At 33.7% G+C, this 13,092-nt stretch overlaps 1 protein-coding gene across 3 annotated transcripts in view; it reads right to left on the bottom strand.

Moving 5' to 3' along the window:
- The window catches only part of LOC118180382 (protein SSUH2 homolog), a 128,717-nt gene that overhangs the window by 71,867 nt on the left and 43,758 nt on the right, over positions 1-13,092 (bottom strand). Inside the window, exons 1-2 of one of the 3 annotated variants that reach the window (XM_085822702.1) lie at positions 7,683-7,847; positions 6,446-6,726 (exon numbers count right to left, since the gene is read on the bottom strand). In XM_085822702.1, coding sequence (XP_085678828.1) covers positions 6,446-6,725 — 280 coding nt within the window. In that variant the 5' untranslated portion in view covers position 6,726; positions 7,683-7,847. Of the gene's footprint in view, positions 1-6,445; positions 6,727-7,409; positions 7,431-7,682; positions 7,848-13,092 lie in introns of those variants that run through there. The other 2 variants (XM_085822701.1, XM_085822703.1) reach the window with 2 other exon arrangements.

The raw sequence follows: 13,092 nt of genomic DNA on the forward strand, positions 1-13,092 counted from the left end.
CGCTACACAAAGCCAAAATAACAAGACAAACAATTGCACAAACTCGGTATCCATGTACACATCGACTTATTTTCACTTAAAAAAAAAAAAAAAAATCCCCAAATTGCACAAAAATGGCATTGCGCACTCCTTTGATTTTATCCATGTACATGTCAACCTATTTTCACTTAAAAAAAAAATCCCCAAATTGCACAAAAATGGCATTGTGCACTCTTTTAACTTTATCCATGTACATGTCAACCTATTTTCACTTTAAAAAAAATCCCAGAATTGCACAAACTTGCATGGTGCACTCCCTTTACTTTGTCCATGTACACATCGATATATTTGCACTTAAAAAGTCAAAGGAGCACCAAAGTCTACAGTATAGGCAAACAAAAAATGCATAATCTCAATAAAATACATTTTAAACCAAAATAACATATAAAATAACATAAAAAAAGGAAAAAACATGTTATACATTTAAGCACTACCAAAAGCAAATATTCACTTACCACCCAGAGCCACGTAAAAATCAAAATATCAATCATACTCAAATGACTTTTTTCAAACCAGGTACTCTTTCTAATAGAATGCTTCACATAGTGATTATCTGAACCTTTCTTCCTCTGGCCCATTCAAATCCATCTAAGCAGTTTTTACGTTCGACTAGATGCATATCCTTCCTACATACAGGACACTTATAATGGCTACTAAGTAAACCTTCATTTACACTCTTTTCCCCTTTCGCTTCAAATTAATCTTACTACTTTCGGCCATTCTACTGTCTAAAGAATCAAACCAACACACACCACAAAAACGCTTACAAAACAGCCCATGATTCAAAATTTCCCAGAATCATGCACCTGATTACGTCACAATAGGGTTTCCATAACATTCAACTACTCAGGCTACCATAATGAAACAACAACTTCGTGATAAATCAAACAACAACTTCGCCATAATAAAAGGGGTACCTTAAAGTCTACTCTACCTGCAATGGTGTACTGAAATCTGATTTGAGTCTATTCTTGCTTGAGACACCCTGTATATGCCCACCTGCTTTGGGGTAACAGATATGTATCCATATCTAATACATATTGTTGCGAACTGCACAGGCGTGGCGAGATGGGTTGCCATAAAATGGCAAGGGAAGGCAGGGTTGCCACATTTGGGTAGAAATCGCCCATTTGGCGACATGCCATGGACGGATGGAGAACCTTCTGGAACGAATTCTTACCAGTTTAGCCCAGAATGTTCTCGAACACAAGCCAAAAGCTATATAAACCCTGCTGGTCCGCAGTCAGTTACTGTGCGTCTCTCATCGAGTGACAGCCGAGTGGGTTGTCGAGTTCACTGAAGGAGTCTCTTAGTGTATCGCGGTTAGTGCATGTGCTCTATGTGTCATCGAGTGCATCGCGAGTTGTAGCGTGGAGAGTCTCGAGAGTACGTGGAGTTCCGAGAACGACCAAGTAGAGTCGGGAGCTGTACTCTGGAAAGCAGAGTCGAGTGCTTTGCAGGAAGCTGTCTCCACAGTTATTGCCTGACAGTGTGCAGGCTGTGTCACTGATTGTTCCAACGTGTTTATAGTAGATCTCCGACGACTGTAAAGTGTTATTAGAGCTCTCCTGATTAACATTGGCTAAATAAAGTGTGTTTCGATACTTCATCAAGTGTCGTCGTTATTCACTCCAAATCCACGAACCTCGTACGAATGTGAACGAAGAAAATAACGCAAAAACTGGTGTCAGAAGAAGAAAGGAAAAATGTAACAATATGTATCATTTCTATTAGTCATCTTCAAGAGACAGATTAAAGGAATACTTATTCTGAGCATTACACAACATTTACAAGTATTATTATGTATGTCACATTACTGAAGAAAATATACTTATGAGTGGATGTATAATTTTAGTTTTATTATAACAAAGAGAACACAATAAAATTAGTACTTTCTTATACTTTTCACTATACTAAAATGAATCAGTACAATTTCAGCACGAAAATACCATACATTTCAACTAAATTATATTATTTTAAATGACCTTATAAATTCCAGTTACTCACGAGATACAGAAATAATTACATTCTTAGTTAATAATACTAACTTCAATTCAGTTCTTTATAGCACTTTCAAATTCTAATACGATTCTTTTCTTTAAGTCCAAAATCTGAATATCCAATATTTGGAGTGATCTAGCAATCATACCATTTGGAACAATTCTTTCTTTTTTTAAAGGAATTTTTTCCCCTTATAAGGGTCTAGGAATCATAAAAAATGAATAAATAAATAAAATAAAAATAAAAAATAACATGCCGAACAAATACTAATTCGGAAATCAAACAACAAAAATCAGCATTATATTTTCAAATTTTCACAGGACTAGTTTCGATGGTTTTACCGAACCACCATCCTCAGCTGCGAAAGCGCAAATGAACAACTCTTCATTTGCCCTTTTGCAGCTGAGGATAGTGGTTCGGTAAAACCATCGAAAAAACTAGTCCTGTGAAAATTTGAAAATATAATGCTGATTTTTGTTGATATCTCAATCATCAATCTATTAATGACAGATATCAGTAACACATTTTAGTTTCGTGTAGTGATGATTCAGGGAGAAAAAAAAAAACTTTATGCAAAATACCTTTTACTTAAGAAAGAATATTTTTTAAATAATTTCTACATATCATCTTACTAGATTTAAAACTGATGACATAAAATCTGGAAATTTGCAAAATCCAGAATGCCCGAAAATTCTGGATCTTAGACTTATCTCAGTTTTTCACATTTTATTAGCATTTTCTCAACAGATAAGTTATGCTTTCTTTTGGTTCTGTTTATTGAATTATATTCTGTCTATTGAATATAACATGGTTGAGCTCCTCTATTTTTTGAAAAATTCTTTTCTTCTTGAAGGAAAGCCTGTGTCTGATTGCCTTTGAAATTGGCAGCAAAATCTACACCAAACTAAGGTTGATTTTACGCCTAGTTTTAAAACTGGCCATTTAGCTTAGGTAGATAGATCTAATAAAGAAATCGACATTGAATCCGTTTCAACCTCCATTTGATAAACAGGGGTGAAAGCACTGTAGAAAGATAGAGGACTTCTATTACATACATACAATTTCTCTTTCACAATTTTCTTAGACTTAAATCTGCACATCATTGGGTATGATGGTGGAAACAGAACAGCAAATTTTACTTACTAAACCCGCGGGAAGGCGCGTGGGGTGTATCATACCCCACCCTTACATAAAAGTTGAATATTCCTAACTTGAGAAACTGAAATTCTGTGCTGCATTCAGTAGCTGAGTTTCTAGTTGTGGTTGACTTTCAGAACCGCTTTTTCTTTGTCTGTGTGTTTCAGAAAAATATTTATCGGTATTTTGTTGGAACTGGGGTATGACACACCCCACGCGCCTGTTCGCGTAAGTGTTTTTCTGACCGAATATTTAGTTCAGAAATTTAATTCTAGAGTGTAACATTAAATATTTCTACTCGCAAGTGATTTTAAAGTACTTGACATTAAATTCTTGAAAATTTCTAACCACGTTATGGTAAAGGTAAAAAGAATGACTCCCTATGAATTGGAGATGCAACACCTGTGAGATTTATTAGAAATATTTGAAAGCGAGGAAGAATACATTTCGGAAACTGAAGATGAAACTAGGAATATTTTCTACACTGTTTTGGTTTCGAAAAAGATAAAATATTAATTCGTAATGTCCCTAAAAAAGGAAAAACTGTTCTTATGCTTTCAACATTATACAACGATCATACTATAGATGATACTATTGGAGAAAATAAAATGTCAGGAATTACGTGTTTTTATAATATGACTAAAGGAGCAGTGGATATAGGGGATGAAATGTCAGCCAATTATTCAATTGTCCGAATAACAAGGAGGTGGCCAATGGTAATTTTCTTTCCTGCACTGAATGTTGCTGTAAATGCTTAAATTATATTACATTCAACTGCTAATCCACCAACCAGAAACAGAAGTCTGTTTTTGAAGGACTTAGCACTACAATTAATGAAAAAAAGTATTGAAGAAAGAACAGAGATTAATACTTTTCCAAGAAATTGATGTACTGCATGCAAAACAAAAGCAGAAGTTTCGACGAAGAATTAAAACGAATACATGAAATTCGAAACAACTAAGTATGAAAGATGTGATAAATTTTTTGCCCTCGCACCAAGCACAGCAGAACGTGAATGAAATGTTTAAAATGTGAAAACATTCTGTGCCAAGAGCACATGAATGTATTTCGTTCAAAGTGTGAAGAAATAAAATAAGCATGGTGTATTAGAGATAAAATGAATCTTAGAGGCATGATGTTTATTTTTTTATACTTTCATTTATCTTAATTTTAACTCTAAGATTATTTTGGAAATTATTTTTTTCAAACCCAATTATTATTCACGTATTTATAATACACGAGAACACGGAAAACAGCTTTAAAACTAAATAAAACTATTTTTATCATATTTTAAATATTGGGGTATGTTATACCCCACACGCCCACTCTAGTAACTTTTCTTGGTGCGAATTCCGCCGGGTTAAATACAATAACCAAGCTCAAACAATCACAAGGTTTTTTTTTCTCCTCAGCTGCGATCTTGCATTTATGAATAAAACGTAACTCTTCATTTCTGCTACATGGTAAAAAATAGCCAGACAAAAAGGAACTGCATTTTCTGTTAGTTTAAAAATTTACCATTTTTGCTGAGAATGCTGCAAATTGAACTAAAGCTATTACCTATGAGGTAGATGGATGATGGCATTCACTCGGATGTGCCTCTAGGACAGGGAAATTTGTCAGAATTACTACAAAATTCTGAATTAGCCTCTAATATTAAGAAATTTAATTAAATTATTTAATTTGATTAGGATCAAATAAATTGGTTAAAATTTACTCTACGGTACCTCTTGGTGAATCGTTTCTTTTCTTTTACCAAGATCAGCACCAGGAAGGATTGCCATTAATTTCAAGATGGTGCTGATCCTTCCGCCCATTACACAAAAACAAAACAAGAAGTCTGACTTACATAAACTCGTTGTCCATTAACCAGATTTAGGTTAAAAAAATCAGATAATTGCACAAACTAGGCACTGTGCACTGCCTTAACTTTGTCCATGTACACATCCGATCTATTTTCACTTAAACAAAGTCAGGAAACTAAAACAAAGTTAAAACTATTATGTTAAACAGAAAAAATTTGCCGTGGTCTTAACACACAGAGACGAACAAATAAAAGAGAAATGCACAGAAAGGAATTAATAACCAAAAATACATATTTTTTAATATTAAACAGCAAATCTTTTAACAAAAAATAACAGAGACGAATAAATAAATGAAACATCAATTTTTTGACATACCTTTTTTTCACGTGTGTATGTTCACACTTCCTACCATCCTCAGCAATTGAATTAAATTTTCATCGTTTCAGTTTATATCTATTCGCAATTAAACAAGCTTTCATGCAAAAAATCAAACATCTTTCATCCATCATCCAACCCATACAAAAATAAAAAATTCACAATTTCATCATAATCCATACCATTAACATTCATCCTTTTATTTACCTCAGACATACTCAAATGATGGTACCAAAATAAAATACAACAATGTACGTGCAACCAAACACAGCAATTGAAAAGAAGGGTAAGAATAAAAAAACTATGGTCCATACGAAAGGATTACTATGACAAAAAATAGCCAAAATCTCAATTTATCACAACACATTTGGCGATATTCACAGAAATAACACCTTTTTAATGACAAAAACTAAAACTACAATTATCACCAAGATTAGTTTTGCCAACATTAGGGTTACCGAAAAACTATTTCACGCAGCGCAGCGGGCTTCCAGATTTCACAAACAACTAATACCACTTGGCGATTTTTACGGAGAAGAAACCAAGAGGTACTGTACAATAAAGATAGGTCTATTTTTTGCAGGGTGAATAATTAACCCTGCAAAAAATAGATAATAACATTTTTGTTATTATCTATTTTTACATATAACATTTTTGTTATCAAATTATTGGTAAATAATTTTGAACTTATACAAAGCAAATCCCTGAACTTTATTATAGTTTGGGCTCCATAACCAGACACATAAACATGCATGTGCAATTTAAACAAATTTAGGTACAAAACTGGGTAAACTGAGATGTAATTGAAATTTTTTCCATTTTTACTTTGTCCTGTTTATTTCACACAATGTTCAATGAGTGCAGAATAAGAAAATCATTATTTTTGAAAGTTTATATGGATTATAAAGATCTTTATTCATAATTGATTACATCATGTTTAGTTTTGTATATTTACCTACTTATCTATTGGTAAAAATATGAACATCCTCAACTTTGCTACATAATGTTATATTGAATTAAACTTTAGCAATGAGTTTATATATCCTCTAATTTTTAAGATGATGATATATTCCAGAATACCAACTTACCTGAAGAAGGATATCCTGTATTAGGATATCCTCCAGTGCTTGGATAGCCTCCTACATTAGTATTTCCTCCTGTGTTTGGATACCCTCCTGTACTAGGATATCCAGCTGATGAATTCATTGGAATTTGCTGGGGAAAAGGTGAACTACCTGGATACGAAGAAGTGTCACTTGGTGGATAATTTGGATATGGAGTAGAACTAGAATTTGGTGTAAAGTTTGGCCATGGAGGAGAAGTGACAGGATAATTAATATTTGGATATGGTGGAGATTGTGTAGACATGCTAAAAAAGAGATCAGAAAGATTTAGATATCATATTTGACTAAAAATTATGAAAATATATTATAAATTTCAGTTACTCAAATAATAACGAAATTTAATATCAAACTGCTTACTAGTTTTTTATGGTTACCAACACAGAAAATATACCAAAACTACATTGTGTAAAAATTTAATACATTTCAAAATTCTATGAAAACACAGGGCAAAAGTTCATTGAAATGATGCAAAGGTATTACATACTATTTGATATAACAAAAGATTTAGTACATTTTAAAGATATCTTATTATTGAGTATTTATAATTCCTCATAAGTACAGTTAAAAGTTACATAATATCTATTACATGATTTCAGATATTTGCAAAGCTATATAAAATGTATAAAAAAAAAAGACTGGATATTCAATAGTGACACTTTTGATAATGAAATGAAACTTTATCTAAGGTTTACTTCACAAATTATTATGTCAGTTAATGAAAACTACAACCTTGTTTCTTAACCAATTACCGATACTGTATTACACTAAAATATCATATTTGGGGAAATTTTAGTAACATAATTAGTATTCATTGGAGATTTATCAACGTATTTTTTATGATCAAATTCTCAATTACATGGACCCCAAACTTTTATATACAAATTCCTCAAAAAAAATAAAGCAAAAATTCCGTGTCTGTAAAACTTACTGCATAATAGATCGTAGAATGTTATTTTTCATGCATTTAGAGAAAATGTGCCTCAATCGATACCTCAAAATGAGAAATTATTTAAAATTCATACATGAAATATAAAAGTAACAGCAAACATCAAATCTATTTTAAAAAGCTTAGGAAGTTCTTCCTGAATGTTAAATACTCTCTTAGAAAATGGTGCATTACGTTCGATGCACATTCCTTGAAACACATCGAGAAAAAAATGCTCTTAAAAATTATTAATTATACAAGAAAAAGAAAACATACTTAAAAAATTTACACTCTCTTAATCTGTTGAGAGATTGTGGGTAACTTTAAAACCTACTTATTGCACATTAATTCACACCCCTTATCACTGAACCCGTGAACCTAAATCTAAACCGAAACAAATTGACAGTATCTTTCACTTTCGCTGATTCGCGGAAAAGGGGCTCACATGGTTTGTTTACAAAATAGCCTTGCTGCCAAACGTCAATAGATGATTATCTAACTGAGCCAAACTTAAGCCCTTATAAAAAAAATAAAGCAAGTGCACCCAACCTGGAAGCATAAATTTATGAACCAGGAAGTGTAAAATAATATACGATTCAAAAATATTTAAAATATTTGCACCGAAACTTACTGAACTAAATCATAGTTTGTCAAAAAAATTTAAAATTTGGAGGTGGGAAAGTCCGAAACGAGTATTGAAAAGTTTGGCTGATAAAAATTCGCCTTGTATTAATTTAGTATGCTCATGTGAGTGCCCGATTTACATATAAGCTTCACAAGCTATAGCTTAGGCCCCCCCCCATTTTCTTGGGGCCACCCCTCAAAAATTGTACCATATCCCATATAAAAATATAGACTTAAATTTATAGAGCCCCATACCTCAAATAGCTTACCATGTCGTCAAATCTAAAACCAGTCCTGGCTTATGTTATAACTTGTTGCTACTTTATTAGGATAATTTTGCTGCATGGAACTCTGCAAATTACTTACTCTATTTTGCCTAAATTTCGAGGATCAAACAACTAAGTTCGTCTTCACTTTATTTATTATTATTTACGTTCTCCGCCCTTAGGCAAGACGCGGAAGAGAGAGATGCCTTCGAGCCAGTTTTCCTTAAGACTTTCTAGCCGAAACTGGCTTACACATGGGCAAAACCACGAGCGTTTGTAAAAACAAACGTAACTCTTCGGAAAATCTAGAAATAGAGTTAATTACTTTACACTGTGATATAAATCTTGTTCAAAGATTTTAAAATACAAATTTGATTAACTAGTACTTATCAAAAGAAGTTATGCTAAGTTACGAATGTTTGTTTTTGAGTACAATTTACATGAGAACAGACTTTTTTCCGTAGTTGGAAATTAATATGTCTAGCAAAAGATCCAGACTGCCGATGAGTACCTAGTTTGTAATGACACTTTTTAGCAATTTCCCTCCAAGATTACAAACTTCATAAAAAAATCGAAACGTTATGAGGTGGTGTAGCTGAAAGGTGTAGTAAAATACGAAGGTGCTTACAATAATTTACATGGAAATATTATTTTTCTGTTTTTCGTCATAGGCACAAAGGACAATTTGCTTTTGGTGAAAATTATGCATGCATGTGTCGAACACACAATTCTATTAATGTGAAGAGCGCAATAATTTGAAGCGAACATTTTCTATGCAGTGATTGTGAATGTTGTGAAATGAACTGAAGTAATAACTGGCGCGAGGCGCTGCTGTTCGTGACGTCAGCCTGCGTGCTGAATGTTTCGAATGTTGTGCTTGTAGACAGAACGAAAGCTGATCTCGGAAGAGTATAAGACTGTTTTGATGACAATAAAAAAATGGCGGTACTATTCCGTTTTGAGGACCGTCAAATATCGCCAAACTAGTGCTGCCAAAAATAGTTGCGGCAACCCTAACGCAAGAAAAGACGTGTAATAGTAAATAACTATTTAAGATTATTGTTTTAATTTAGATGAAAGGTTAATTTCATATAAAACTTTTTTATTGTTATAATTTATATAAAAAAGGCTAAATATAACTGAATGGAAGCATAAGAATAAATAACTATTTCATATCATTATTATAATTTATATTAAAAAAAGGCTAAACATATTTGAGTGGATTCCTGCATCGCTATTTCGCTACCGCGTTATCGCTAAAGAATAATTTCATCTCGTTAGTTGCTCAAACATAATTTTCTATCATGAATGATGCCTTTTCTTTGAAAAAATTCTATTGCAAACTTTTCGCCATGAGCAATATCCAAATTGTGAAATCCATAGGATATCAAAAAAATGATTTAAAAATTAAACTAGTATTTCAATGGCGTCTTAAGAAATATAGAACTATCTAAACTTATGCACTTAGAAATCAGTGCGTACGCTATATTTGGCTCGCTGTTTTAAATGGACGCGTTTGCTAGATTTGGCGCTTTTGCGCATGCATTTTCGTTGCAATTTTTTTAACGGTCTTCAAAACGGAATAGTACCAAAATGGCTTATTAAGAATTTTTGTCTTTATTCATAATGTACCTAGCCTAGAGTAGAGGCAGCCCGCAATTAAATGAACTGTTTTGAATATATTTGATTTATATATTTTCTGTGTTCTCCGCAACATAGTGGTACCTTCGGCGGGACCGGGTGCTATGAATTAGTGTTTCCCGATTGAACTTTTGATTTTGAACTTCGATTTTGAATATACTCTGAAGATGGGTTTGATCGCTTTAAAGGCCCAAAGAAGAGGACTTAGAATTGCATTTTCTCAAATCTCAAGGAAAACCGAAAGTGAATTAACTAAAGAAGTAAGAGATTTAGAAATACTTTCGTTTTTGAAGTGTCAATTTTGTGATAAATTTCAGAGGCTTGACATATGTCAGAGTGCTATCTCGCAGCAGATTTTGCAGACTGAAGATGGAGAAAAATTATTTAGTGATGACTTTCAAGAAACAGAGGATTACCGAGATAAGTTTCTAGAACAGTGTGCTCAAATAGATGCGGAAATACAAGCCTCCTCTTTTCCAAGTAACTCAGAATCGAGGAAATTTAAATTGCCTAAAATTGAGCTTAAAAGGTTCAGTGGTGAAGCTAAAGATTACCTGAATTTTTGGAGTCAGTTCCAGAAAATCCACGACGACAAAAGTATTGCTGGTGAAGATAAAATGCAGTATCTGTTGTAGGCCATGGAACCCAAATCGAAGGCAGAACGCCTAGTTCTTAACTTTCCGGCAACGGCAGCTAATTATTCCAAAGCCATCGAATAACTAAGAGAGCGCTTTGGACGCGAATATTTACTTGTGCAAATCTATGTGAGAGACTGGTTAAGCCAAGTGATGAAGAACGCTGTAACCGGAAGAACAAACACTGATCTACCCTTCCTTTATGATGAACTAGATGGAAAATTGTGAGCGTTGTAAAGTCTGGGGAGAACCCAAGAAAAATATGGTTATTTTTTTACCCCCATTTAGCGGAAAGTTGCTTACCAGAAGAAGTACTGATGCCGTGTGAAAGAAGCCGAAATCACGACTCCATTGAAACTAAAGGGACTCGATCCTTGCAACATTTAATGAATTTCTTAAAAGAGGAAGTTAAGGGGGAAGAGGTGATTCTACTCGCAAGAACTGGTTTCGCCTCCCAACAGAATCATCGGAAGAAAGACTTTACCACGATCAGGTAAAGCAAAATGAACCCGTAACAGCGTCAGCTCTAGTAAATCTTGAGTATTCAGGTAAGAGTATTCCGAACTGTAATTTTTGTGAAAAGAAACATTCTAGTGAAAAATATTACTCCGCAAAAAAGATGACTTTAGCTGAAAAACAACAATTGTTATTGAAAAAAGGTGCTTGTTTCTCTTGCATGAAAAGAGCGATAGTAAATTTTGTCCTTTGAAGGGGACGCTAAGTTGTTCTATTTGCAAAAGTTGTAATCATTTTGATGTAATGTGTAATCAAACGCTAAAAAATAGCTATCAGATACGTGTTCCAAAAGAGAGTTCTCTTTCTAACTGCGGCAGAAGCGAAACTGTATTTTTGCAAACACTGTGTGTTCGAGTTTGGTGTCAAGGTCTCGAGAAAATTATTCGCTGCATAATTGATAGCGGAAGCCAAAGTAGCTACGTAAGGGAAAGTGTGATGAGTCAGCTTGACCCTTTGCGGCGCACTATACGTTAACGTCGGAATTTCAACAAAAAAAGTTGTATGCAGTCTATTTAGTCCTAAAGGAGTATACAGGTAAAATTTTGTAAAAATTTCACTTACCGTTTTAATTCTATGGGTGTTCCATGAGGTGGAACACTGCGCCGCCAGAGCTTTTAGAAGTGCGACTAAGCGAGCATTGCAGTGAAGCACGAAAATGAGTAGAAGCGTTTGTATAAGAATGAAAAAACTCTGTATTATGGCTGTATATATGGTTTCCTGGAGATACACTATATTCTTGAATATATACGGATAAAGGAGATAAATATCTATATACACAACTCCTATATACAAAAATATTTAAAAATTTTCCTATTTCTTAGCTTCGTGAAATTGTTCAAAGCAAGTCACACCTTTTGACGGAAGCACAAACCAACTTTGCGGGGTTTTGCACATAGAACTTGTTTTGTGCGGCTTCTGCTTCGAGCTAACAATGTGCACATCGTCTACACGTACCCTTCACTGGTATGTGTTCAACACTACTGCAACGTTTTTCCCCGGAAGCCTTTACTTTATGCCTGGGAGTATCTTCAGGTCTTGAAGGAAGTCGTCTCTTCAAAGTTATCTCTGACGCTTTCATGGCACAGAGGGAATACAGCAAATTTAAACGGAAATCTTTGGGCTGTAATCCGAGGGTAATTCATGAAACACTTTTAGCGCTTCGGAAAGAGTTAGACTTCTCCGCGCCATTTATGGAAAATTAATAATAAAAAAAATAACTACGATTAATATTAACAATAAAGAAAAAAAGCCTATAATATATACATACTAAAATAAACGGGAATGAGACTAAAAAGCGACAGCAAAAATTTCGCGCGGGTCTAAGTAAAGATGAGTCAAGCTACTAATAAAATTCCCGCCTAAAAAACGACTCCCAAAAAATTCGAGATACCGATATTAAGGCTTTCATAACACACCTCACCCCTCAATACTGCTTTGTTTGAATTCATCCCCCCCAAAACAGCGGAAACAGAAAACGTAAACAACGGATGTTCTGTCCTAAGCACAGATATTCTGATTCGTAACAGCATGAGATCGCTAAAGGCGCAGTGTTCCCGCTAATGGAACACCCGTTTTCATTGAATGATTCTGGGTATGGTTTTTGTGTGAAAGATTTAAAAAAATATAGAACAAATAATTTGGAGTATAGCCAGAAAAATTATGCCTAATTTTTTTTTCTAAATAAAATTTTTTATATCATTAAAAAAATAGAGAAAACTACTTGAAAAAAGTAGATTTTAATAACACATAATAAATGAAAATTCTGTGTCTCCTTGTGATATGCTGCTATCTACTGTTTAAAAAGAAAAGTTCAAAGTATATTATAAAGGCATTTTTATCCAATTACGGTTGAATTTAAAGGTTTCAGAAGCGATTCAATTTGTGTATTCCATGTAGTGGAACACTGAGTCGCAAAGGGTTTAAAGCATCTCCACTTAGGAAGGAGATAGTTATACAACGCATCTTTCCTCTGAAGATATAGGCCAATGACAGAAGCATAATTCC

The sequence above is a fragment of the Stegodyphus dumicola genome, chromosome 8 (genome assembly GCF_044657685.1).
Source record: "Stegodyphus dumicola isolate Sdum_Otavi_A_Nest chromosome 8, ASM4465768v1".
Lineage (NCBI taxonomy): Eukaryota > Metazoa > Arthropoda > Arachnida > Araneae > Eresidae > Stegodyphus > Stegodyphus dumicola.